Raw genomic sequence first — 12,125 nt, 5'->3', positions numbered from 1 at the left:
GTGAAGCTGCAGCACTGACCGAACTGACTCCTATCAGCCAAATCTGCCTCTGCGATTCACTGAGACTCTCTACACGGTGTAGGAGTGTATTTCTGCACGTCCCGACTCGTCGCCACACACACATACACACACACACTCACTCACTCACACAGACAGCTGAGGAGCTGGATGATCCGGCAGTGTGGGTGGAAATCTAAGCTTTTTATGCTGAAATCACGGTTTGAAGGTGTGTAGTGTTCAGTGATGAAGCACTTTTAATGACAGCCTACGTCAGTAATGTAGTAACTGGTTCAGTGTGTTTTACACTTAATAATCTGATAACTGCAGTAAATCAGACTGTGTCAGTAACTGTTCAGTGTGTTTACACTTAATAATCTGATAACTGCAGTAAATCAGATTGGGTCAGTAACTGGTTCAGTGTGTTTACACTTAATAATCTGATAACTGCAGAAAATCAGACGGTGTCAGTAACTGGTTCAGTGTGTTTACACTGAATAATCTGATAACTGCAGAAAATCAGACTGTGTCAGTAACTGGTTTAGTGTGTTTACACTTAATAATCTGATAATTGCAGAAAATCAGACTGTGTCAGTAACTGGTTCAGTGTGTTTACACTTAATAATCTGATAATTGCAGTAAATCAGACTGTGTCAGTAACTGGTTCAGTGTGTTTACACTTATAATCTGATAACTGCAGTAAATCAGATTGGGTCAGTAACTGGTTCAGCGTGTTTACACTTAATAATCTGATAACTGCAGAAAATCAGACCGGTGTCAGTAACTGGTTCCAGCGTGTTTACACTGAATAATCTGATAACTGCAGAAAATCAGACTGTGTCAGTAACTGGTTTAGTGTGTTTACACTTAATAATCTGATAATTGCAGAAAAATCAGGACTGTGTCAGTAACTGGTTCAGTGTGTTTACACTTAATAATCTGATAATTGCAGTAAATCAGACTGTGTCAGTAACTGGTTCAGTGTGTTTACACTTAATAATCTGATAACTGCAGTAAATCAGACTGTGTCAGTAACTGGTTCAGCGTGTTTACACTTAATAATCTGATAATTGCAGAAAATTAGACTGTGTCAGTAACTGGTTCAGCGTGTTCACACTGAATATCTGATAAACTGCAGTAAATCAGACTGTGTCAGTAACTGGTTTAGTGTGTTTACACTTAATAATCTGATAACTGCAGAAAATCAGACTGTGTCAGTAACTGGTTTAGTGTGTTTACACTTAATAATCTGATAATTGCAGAAAATTAGACTGTGTCAGTAACTGGTTCAGCGTGTTCACACTGAATAATCTGATAACTGCAGTAAATCAGACTGGGTCAGTAACTGGTTCAGTGTGTTCACACTTAATAATCTGATAACTGCAGTAAATCAGATTGTGTCAGTAACTGGTTCAGCATGTTTACACTGAATAATCTTATAACTTCAGTGAATCAGACTGTGTCAGTAACTGGTTGTCACAACTGCCAGTAACAGGTGAGACACTCGCTGATGGATCTTACAAGTTTTAATATAATAGGGCAATACAAGAGAATAGTAAGGGACAGGCAGAGTCAGAAACAACAATAACAGCAGCAACATAGACATACCAGAGGGTGGTCGGACTGAAGATATGTCGGTACACAGGAGAGCAAAAACCAGGTAAAGGGGCGAGGCTAAAGGGTCGAGAAAATACAAACAAAACGGCAACGGTAAGGCAAACAATGGGCAAGGCAAAAGGAGAAAACAAAGTACAGACAAAGGTCGGAATAAACAAAGAATAAGAGCAAGGAAAAACGCATCGTAACAGAGCTAGAGGCTGGATAATACTCAGCACTAAACACAGGAAACAACAGGGCTTAAATACACGGGTTCACAGGTGTTGAAAATCTCAGTGATTAGAAGCAAGGCGAGCCGGAGCGCCGGAGCGTCACGTGCTCAGCAGAGTCACTGTAGTCCATAGGCAGAGCATGCTGGGAATTGGAGTCCATGGAGGTAACAGAGTCCAAGGCAGGCAGACTGACAGCGTCAGGGCTGACACTGGTTCAGTGTGTTTACACTGAATAATCTGATAACTGCATTAAATCAGATTGGGTCAGTAACTGGTTCAGTGTGTTTACACTTAATAATCTGATAACTGCAGAAAATCAGATTGGTCAGTAACTGGTTCAGTGTGTTTACACTGAATAATCTGATAACTGCAGAAAATCAGATTGGGTCAGTAACTGGTTCAGTGTGTTTACACTGAATAATCTGATAACTGCATTAAATCAGATTGGGTCAGTAACTGGTTCAGTGTGTTTACACTGAATAATCTGATAACTGCAGAAAATCAGATTGGGTCAGTAACTGGTTCAGTGTGTTTACACTGAATAATCTGATAACTGCAGTAAATCAGATTGGGTCAGTAACTGGTTCAGTGTGTTTACACGTAATAATCTGATAACTGCTTAAAATCAGATTGTGTCAGTAACTGGTTCAGTGTGTTTACACTGAATAATCTTATAACTGCAGTAAATGAGATTGTGTCAGTAACTGGTTCAGTGTGTTAACACTGAATAATCTTATAACTGCAGTAAATCAGATTGTGTCAGTAACTGGTTCAGTGTGTTTACACTGAATAATCTGATAACTGCATTAAATCAGATTGGGTCAGTAACTGGTTCAGTGTGTTTACACTTAATAATCTGATAACTGCAGAAAATCAGATTGTGTCAGTAACTGGTTCAGTGTGTTTACACTGAATAATCTGATAACTGCAGAAAATCAGATTGGGTCAGTAACTGGTTCAGTGTGTTTACACTGAATAATCTGATAACTGCAGAAAATCAGATTGGGTCAGTAACTGGTTCAGTGTGTTTACACTGAATAATCTGATAACTGCAGTAAATCAGATTGGGTCAGTAACTGGTTCAGTGTGTTTACACGTAATAATCTGATAACTGCAGAAAATCAGACTGTGTCAGTAACTGGTTCAGTGTGTTTACACTTAATAATCTGATAACTGCTTAAAATCAGATTGTGTCAGTAACTGGTTCAGTGTGTTTACACGTAATAATCTGATAACTGCTTAAAATCAGATTGTGTCAGTAACTGGTTCAGTGTGTTTACACTGAATAATCTTATAACTGCAGTAAATGAGATTGTGTCAGTAACTGGTTCAGTGTGTTAACACTGAATAATCTTATAACTGCAGTAAATGAGATTGTGTCAGTAACTGGTTCAGTGTGTTAACACTGAATAATCTTATAACTGCAGTAAATGAGATTGTGTCAGTAACTGGTTCAGTGTGTTAACACTGAATAATCTTATAACTGCAGTAAATGAGATTGTGTCAGTAACTGGTTCAGTGTGTTAACACTGAATAATCTTATAACTGCAGTAAATCAGATTGTGTCAGTAACCGGTTCAGTGTGTTTACACTGAATAATTTTATAACTGTAGTAAATTAGATTGGGTCAGTAACTGGTTCAGTGTGTTTACACGTAATAATCTTATAACTGCAGTAAATCAGATCGTGTCAGTAACTGGTTCAGTGTGTTTACACTGAATAATCTGATAACTGCAGTAAATCAGATTGTGTCAGTAACTGGTTCAGTGTGTTTACACTGAATAATCTTATAACTGCAGTAAATCAGATTGTGTCAGTAACTGGTTCAGTGTGTTTACACTGAATAATCTTATAACTGCAGTAAATCAGATTGTGTCAGTAACTGGTTCAGTGTGTTTACACTGAATAATCTGATAACTGCAGTAAATCAGATTGTGTCAGTAACTGGTTCAGTGTGTTTACACTGAATAATCTGATAACTGCAGTAAATCAGATTGTGTCAGTAACTGGTTCAGTGTGTTTACACTGAATAATCTTATAACTGCAGTAAATCAGACTGGGTCAGTAACCGGTTCAGTGTGTTTACACTGAATAATCTGTTCAGTTGGCTTCCGGTCTGAGTGTACGCTGTGCGCGTTTGGCTGCCGCTACTCGCCGGTGTTTTGTTTTTCTTTGGTTGCTTTTCTTTCCCTTTGCGATACATTTTGGTGCATATACTCTCCACTATCGGTGGACTCGTCTCTCTATGTTCAACAAAGTTTGGGAATTTAGTGTCGTCTCATCAACACGGTATCTATCTGGTGCTCTACAATGTGGGCGAGCCAGTTGTTTGCCTGGTTTGCGATTGTCTGGATTGTCCTGTCGCTCTTCTGCGAACCTGCGACAGGTCTGAGCTTCTCCGGCTGCGTTATCCCCGGTATGAGCCTCCGCCAGCAGTGCTGCATTTTCACCCGGACATTGCTTTTCTGCCTCGCCCGAGATGCATTCATCGTGGGTCTCGCCGGATTTTCCGTGTTGAAGATAGTTCTACTGAAATTCCATCATTCTGGTCCACCACCCGTCGCCCTCGCAGGAATACCGGCCGGCGTGTTAGCCACAGCGTGCTTGCTAGCTTAGCCAGATCAGCTAATGCTACAGCCAAACACGACTACACTACCGCCAACTTCAGTCTTCTCAACATCCGCTCACTCACGAACAAGGGACATCTCATTCAAGATCTCCTCACTGAGCGCAAGCTTGACTTTCTCTGTCTCACTGAAACCTGGCCTCAACCTAATGACTCCTCACAGCTCCCCGACTCCACTCACCGACTCCTCACAGCTCCCCGACTCCGCTCCCCGACTCCTCACAGCTCCCCGACTCCACTCACCGACTCCTCACAGCTCCCCGACTCCGCTCCCCGACTCCTCACAGCTCCCCGACTCCTCACAGCTCCCCGACTCCGCTCCCCGACTCCTCACAGCTCCCCGACTCCGCTCCCCGACTCCTCACAGCTCCCCGACTCCGCTCCCCGACTCCTCACAGCTCACCGACTCCTCACAGCTCCCCGACTCCGCTCACCAACTCCTCACAGCTCCCCGACTCCACTCACCGACTCCTCACAGCTCACCGACTCCTCACAGCTCCCCGACTCCGCTCCCCGACTCCTCACAGCTCCCCGACTCCACTCACCGACTCCTCACAGCTCCCCGACTCCTCACAGCTCACCGACTCCTCACAGCTCCCCGACTCCGCTCACCAACTCCTCACAGCTCCCCGACTCCTCACAGCTCCCCGACTCCTCACAGCTCCCCGACTCCGCTCCCCGACTCCTCACAGCTCCCCGACTCCGCTCACCGACTCCTCACAGCTCCCCGACTCCGCTCACCGACTCCTCACAGCTCACGGACTCCTCACAGCTCCCCGACTCGGCTCCTCCTGGGTTTGTTTACGTTTGTCAACCCTGTGGAGTAGGTCGCGGAGGAGGTCTCGCGATACTTCAGCGCGAGAATGGGAAAGTCCTCCCTGTATCTGTGCCTGCTTTCAGTTCTCTGGAATGTTCAGCATGTGAAGTGCCTGGACCCTCTCCTACCATCACCGCTACAGTCTACCGTCCTCCTAAGCCCCATAATGACTTCCTAACTGATTTAGCCTCTCTACTCACTCATTCATCTACTCTCTCACCTAATCTAATATTGCTGGGGGATTTCAATATCCACATGGACTGCAGTAATCTCCCCCTCACCAAAGACTTCTCATCCTGTCAGGAGAATTTTGGATTTAATCAATTCATCGATTTTCCTACCCACATAAAAGGACATACACTGGACTTAATCTGTTGTTCCGGTCTCACTCCGTCAAATTGTGTAGCTGATGAAGTTCATGTTACTGATCATTTCCTCCTCTCATTTAACATTACACTATGTCTCTCCATAACCAAGCCATCACGTCTCATCTCATTTAGGAACATCAAAGACATTGATAAGGATGTCCTCACCTCCAGCCTGGACAATATTCTGAACCTGGCAGCTCATCTTCGCTTGATGAACTTGTTGACCACTAGTTTAACCTATATTCTCAACTCTCTCACTCCTGTGAAAACCCCTAAACTGCGGCTAATGAAAGCTAAAGCTCGTCAGCTCGAGCGACTCTATAGAAAATCTGGTCTTACCATCCACAAAGAAATGCACAAAACACACATATTGCAGTATAAGGATGTCATTGTTCAAACTAAATCCTCCTATTACTCTGGTTTAATTAACTCTAGTGAAGGGAACACCAAAACACTGTTCTCTCTAGTCAACAAACTCTTCCAACCCTTCCCACTTTTACTCAGCTGATACTTGTAATGCTTTAATGTCGTTTTTTAGTGAGAAAATTTATAAAATCCACCAGAACATCTGTCCTGATCCACAGCCTCTGTCCTTCTGTCTACCTCTTTCACATAGTCAGTCTCTCTCCTGTTTTCAGCTTCCAGATCTGCATCTGATAACTGCAGTAAATCAGATTGTGTCAGTAACCGGTTCAGCATGTTTACACTGAATAATCTTATAACTGCAGTAAATCAGATTGTGTCAGTAACCGGTTCAGCATGTTTAGACTGAATAATCTGATAACTGCAGTAAATCAGATTGTGTCAGTAACCGGTTCAGCATGTTTACACTGAATAATCTTATAACTGCAGTAAATCAGATTGGGTCAGTAACTGGTTCAGTGTGTTCACACTGAATGATCTGATAACTGCAGAAAATCAAACACTTTGAGTAACAGGTTCAGTGTGTTTGCAGTGTCTGAGATGTTCGTAGTGTCTGAGATGTTCGTAGTGTCTGAGATGTCTGCAGTGTCTGAGATGTCCGCAGTGTCTGAGATGTCCGCAGTGTCTGTGATGTTCGTAGCGTCTATGATGTTCGTAGTGTCTGTGATGATTGTAGTGTCTGAGATGTTTGCAGTGTCTGAGATGATCGTAGTGTCTGAGATGATCGTAGTGTCTGAGATGTTTGTAGCGTCTGTGATGTTTGTAGCGTCTATGATGTTCGTAGTGTCTGTGATGATCTTAGTGTCTGTGATGATCTTAGTGTCTGTGATGATCTTAGTGTCTGTGATGATTGTAGTGTCTGTGATGATCGTAGTGTCTGTGATGATCGTAGTGTCTGAGATGTTCGTAGTGTCTGAGATGTTTGCAGTGTCTGAGATGTTTGCAGTGTCTGAGATGATCGTAGTGTCTGAGATGATCGTAGTGTCTGAGATGATCGTAGTGTCTGAGATGATCGTAGTGTCTGAGATGTTTGTAGCGTCTGTGATGTTTGTAGCGTCTATGATGTTCGTAGTGTCTGTGATGATCTTAGTGTCTGTGATGATCTTAGTGTCTGTGATGATCTTAGTGTCTGTGATGATTGTAGTGTCTGTGATGATCGTAGTGTCTGTGATGATCGTAGTGTCTGAGATGTTCGTAGTGTCTGAGATGTTTGCAGTGTCTGAGATGTTTGCAGTGTCTGAGATGATCGTAGTGTCTGAGATGATCGTAGTGTCTGAGATGATCGTAGTGTCTGAGATGATCGTAGTGTCTGAGATGTTTGTAGCGTCTGTGATGTTTGTAGCGTCTATGATGTTCGTAGCGTCTGTGATGATCTTAGTGTCTGTGATGATCTTAGTGTCTGTGATGATCTTAGTGTCTGTGATGATTGTAGTGTCTGTGATGATCGTAGTGTCTGTGATGATCGTAGTGTCTGTGATGATCGTAGCGTCTGTGATGTTTGTAGCGTCTGTGATGTTCATAGTGTCTGTGATGATCGTAGTGGCTGAGATGATCGTAGCGTCTGTGATGTTTGTAGCGTCTGTGATGTTCATAGTGTCTGTGATGATCGTAGTGGCTGAGATGTTTGCAGTGTCTGAGATGTTTGCACTGTGATGTTGATAGGGAAAGGACCCCCAGGTCAAGCCACTCCTCCATTGCACTGTCATATAGCTGCGTTTGCTGTTTCGTAAAGCACAACCAGATCTGGCCCAGTTTTGCGATCACCTGGGAAACTGAGTGAAGTGCACAGTTGGGCTTTAGGGCTGTGTCGTCCCTTTGAGGGGACGTCTACCTCTTCAGTCTTTCTCACAGTGTAGAAAGTGAATGTACAAAGTGAAAGAACACTTTGCCTCCACCCATCGGAAATTACTCACAGGTGTGTGATGCAGGTGAAGCTTTTAGAAAACAAAAGAAACAAGGTTTCCTATTGTTCACACACGCGTACACACCCCTCACACACACACACACACACACACACAGACGTTAAACACCAGAGGATTGCGTACAGAATAAAGAGGCTAAATTTGGCTTCCTATTCAACAACTTCTCACTCGTATGTTCCACCTTAAATGGCGCAGCAGCTCCACTCCTCCACCTTCAGCACAATGACTCGACAGAACTGGGGGGAGGAGAGCACTAACGCAGGATTAACTCCTCAGATTTATGAATGCTAATGCTAACACAGCGTGATTTAGCCTGTGTTAGACAGGAACAGACAGACAGGGAGAGAGACAGACAGGGAGAGAGAGAGATGAAGGAAGTACAGTGTTTTCTGTCTCACTCAGCTGCAGCACTGATGATTAAACTTTCGGCTTTCATCACTTCTGCTACCAGCCCAAACTGGACTTTCCTGTCTTTCTTCACCTACTTTGATTTGGGATTAGAGTGAGATTAAGACTGGAATTAGGGTGGAAAAAGGACTAAAGATTAGATTTGGGATTAGGGTGAGGGTTAGGGCTGACATTAGGGGTAGGGAGATTTAGAATTATGGTGGGGATTAGACTTGGTGGAGGGGATTGGTTGGGATTCAGTGATGTGATTTGTAGCTTAGCATTGGTGAGAATTAGGATTTAGTCATTGGGATTATGGTGGGATTTAGGGGTGGGGAATGGAGTAGGATTAAAGATTGGGATTACCGATAGGATTATAATGGGGTTTCGCAGTGGGGATTGGGGTGGGATTCAGTGGTGTAGGGGTTATGGTGGAATATAGTGGTGGGGATTAGAGCAGGATTAGGGACTGGGGTTAAGGGTTAGTGGTAAGATTATAGTGGGATTTAGCAATGGGGATTGGTTTGGGAGTCAGTGGTGGGGGTTGGGGTGGGAGTCAGTGGTGGGGATTGGGGTGGGAGTCAGTGGAGTCAGCGGTGGGGGTTGGGGTGGGAGTCAGTGGTGGGGATTGGGGTGGGAGTCAGTGGAGTCAGTGGTGGGGGTTGGGGTGGGAGTCAGCGGTGGGGGTTGGGGTGGGAGTCAGCGGTGGGGGTTGGGGTGGGAGTCAGCGGTGGGGGTTGGGGTGGGAGTCAGTGGGAGTTATTGTGTCTGTAATCATCCACACAGGAGCTGGTCAGAGCAGACGTTATCATTATTGTTATTAATATGATTATTAACAGTACTGTTGTTGTTGTGTGTGTGTGTGTGTGTGTGTGTGTGTGTGCAGCCTGCAGCGTGTTTGTGTCTTTAAGTTCATCTGTGATCCACTCTCCTGAGTTAGACCATGTGACTGTGATGTCAGCGTCAGGGGAGGAGTTTCAGAGTGCGGTGGGGGAGGAGCTCGAGTCTGATGGAGCTTCAGGTTTATTCACTAACCCACCGATACCCCAAGGTACACTCAAATACACACACACACACACACACACACACACACACACACTCAAACACACACTCACAGACAAACATACACATTCACACACAGACACTCCCTCCCTCCCTCCCTCCCTCCCTCTCAGCGTCAGGAAGAACTCAGAGAGCACTATTTAAAGTCTAGTGTCAGCTGATGAGGGTCAGCGAGTCTCTCCCTTTATTCCAGCTCCACTCTGTTCAGGAGACTCACTTTCAGTTCCTCAAACGATCTGCAGACACGCCTCCAAAGTTTTAGTCTTCAGTCTTAGAAGCTGGTTGTTACCTGAAGTGGCTGTGTTCTAGTGGGTTCTGTGGTGTGTTTATTGGGTTCTGTGGTGTGTATAGTGGATTATATGTGTGTATAGGGGGTTCTGTGATGTGTATAATGGGTTCTGTGGTGTGTATAGTGGGTTCTGTGGTGTGTGTATTTACTGGGTTCTGTGATGTGTATAATGGGTTCTGTGATGTGTATGGTGGGTTCTGTGGTGTGTGTATTTACTGGGTTCTGTGATGTGTATAATGGGTTCTGTGGTGTGTCTAGTCATGTTCAAGAATCTGTATTTGTTTCTTTTGCTGGTTCCATTGGAAAGCTGTATGCATCCACGTCGGTCCAGATCTGTTCCGGGATTAGATCTAGAACTGTGGTTCCTGTAGGCTGGCGTGTGCTTGTCCTCATGCCATCTCTTTGTTGAGCACTGACCCTGAAGTAGCTGCCTGTGTGGGACCTGCAGTGCTCAGGAATCCCTACAGCGCGACTAATTCAGCATGGTGTTATTCCGGCCTCTAAAGAAGCTTCTGAGTGTGTGATAAGGTCATTCCAGATGATTCCAGGAATGTTCCGAAATATCCCTGAGCGGAGCTCCTGCTGTCTGAAACGTCAGCAGTTTAGGGTTTTACAGCTGTAGAGAAGAGTGGCTAAACAGACGGCCTCTGTGTGGAAGCTCACAGGAGGAGCTTACAGAAGGAGCTGGAACCCTGCTGACCTTGTTCTGGATCTTGTCGGTCCACCGTGATCCCTGGAAATGATGCCTGCCTGATAGCAGAGCTTCCCTCAGTGATGAAGGTGGGAGATGGAGATAATTTGTGAAAGATATCTAACTTTGATCCTGCAGATCTGCCACCGTCTGATCTCATCTCATCCTCAGGAATTCTCATGAGGATTGATTCTTCATTGTAATGTCGCCCAGAGGAGGGTGGGTTCTTTATTTGAGTCTCAGTTCTTCTCAGCTGTTCTTCCTCATGTTCTTAGGGAGGTTCTTCTTTTCAGTCCTGGTTCCTCTCAATGGTTCATCTTGAGGCAGCACCTCAGTAAATGTTGGTGGGAGATCTGTATCTTGTTGCTGGATGGTGTTCCAGGGAGGGATGGGGTTCCAGGTTCCTCTGGGACTGAATGTTCTGCAGAGGCAGGTTTGTTCTCAAAATGCTCATTTCTGAAGGGCTGATGGTCCTTGATCAAAGTTAAACCACTGAAGGAGGACATTCCTGGTTCCTGGGTGTTTACGGTCTTCACCGCATCCTGAACTGCATCCTGAGTCATTAGATGCAAAAATCTGGACTTGGTCGTCAGAGCTCTTCCTGATGTTCTCCAGTGCTGCTTTGGATGTTTGATGAAGGTTCTAGTAAGGAGTAGAGGGTCTCCGTTCCAAACAAAAGCAGATTGTTGACTCTGTTCCTTTAAAGAACCCAGCGTTGTTCTCTCACTCAGACCAGTGGCGTTGATATGGTGGTTAAACAGTGTGTGTGTGTGTGTGTGTGTGTGTGTGTGTATTTAATGTGTGTGTTCTGTTAGTTTCTCTCAGTGGGAGAACAGAGGAGCCCCGAACTCGAGGTGGACGCAGGAGAAACGGGGGGAAAAGGAGGAATAAAAGCCAAGTGACCTTGGGTCAGAGGAGTCACACCTCTTCACAGGTACAGCACACCTTCAGCACCACCAGTGACCCTTGCCTGACCTCTCACAGAGACTACTGCATCCACGGACACTGCACCTACCTACAGGATCTGAAAGAGCCCGTCTGCGTGTGAGTCCCCGCTTAGTCACATTTACACTCACAGTCTTTGGTGTCCAGCTAATCAGCTGATGTTATTGATTGCCTGATTGATTGATTGATTGATTGATTGATTACCTGTGCAGGTGTATGAAGGGCTATGATGGCGTGCGCTGTGGGATCCAGCTGTTACAGACGTTTTCGGGTTCAGGTTCGGGTTCAGACGGACCGGACGGTCACTCACACACTCACACCCTGCAGCTCGCTCTGGTCATCATCGCTGTCGTCCTGTCGGTCATCAGCTGCGCCGCCATCATCATCATCATCATGGTCCAGTACGTACTGCAGAACCGCTCTGGTTCTCTGGTGTAGACCAATGAATATCGTTTATCTTTATTGACTGATATCAGTAAACACTCGTTGTTGTTACCTGTGCAGGTATAAAGCTCAGCACAGTTTCCAGGCTGCGTTCCTGAGCTCGAGCTCTGAGAGGGAGAAGCTGCAGAAGAGTCCGGCCGTCTGAGGATCAGCACCACCTGCTGCACCACAAACATTCACCCTGATTTATTACAGCGCCGTAGAACATTATTACTGTAGGTTCAGCCGCGAGGACCCGCCGCAGGGCCCTGTTTCCATGGTGATTCTGATTGGTGCAGAGAGCGACTGTGGAGTCAGATCTCCCATCACGTCTTCAGGGGATCTG

At 45.2% G+C, this 12,125-nt stretch overlaps 1 protein-coding gene across 1 annotated transcript in view; it reads left to right on the top strand.

The window, feature by feature from the left end:
- Positions 1 to 9,261: 9,261 nt before the first annotated feature.
- areg (amphiregulin) overlaps positions 9,262 to 12,125 on the top strand; it is a 3,480-nt gene continuing 616 nt past the window's right edge. Inside the window, exons 1-4 of the mRNA XM_017688991.2 lie at positions 9,262 to 9,420; positions 11,227 to 11,455; positions 11,569 to 11,757; positions 11,861 to 12,125. The exon at positions 11,861 to 12,125 is cut by the window's right edge and continues 616 nt beyond it. Of these exons, the coding sequence (XP_017544480.2) occupies positions 9,324 to 9,420; positions 11,227 to 11,455; positions 11,569 to 11,757; positions 11,861 to 11,945 (600 nt within the window). The 5' untranslated portion in view covers positions 9,262 to 9,323 and the 3' untranslated portion in view covers positions 11,946 to 12,125. The remainder of the gene's footprint in view (positions 9,421 to 11,226; positions 11,456 to 11,568; positions 11,758 to 11,860) is intronic.

The sequence above is a fragment of the Pygocentrus nattereri genome, chromosome 20 (genome assembly GCF_015220715.1).
Source record: "Pygocentrus nattereri isolate fPygNat1 chromosome 20, fPygNat1.pri, whole genome shotgun sequence".
Taxonomy (NCBI): domain Eukaryota; kingdom Metazoa; phylum Chordata; class Actinopteri; order Characiformes; family Serrasalmidae; genus Pygocentrus; species Pygocentrus nattereri.
This window is presented reverse-complemented; position numbering and strand designations above follow the sequence as displayed.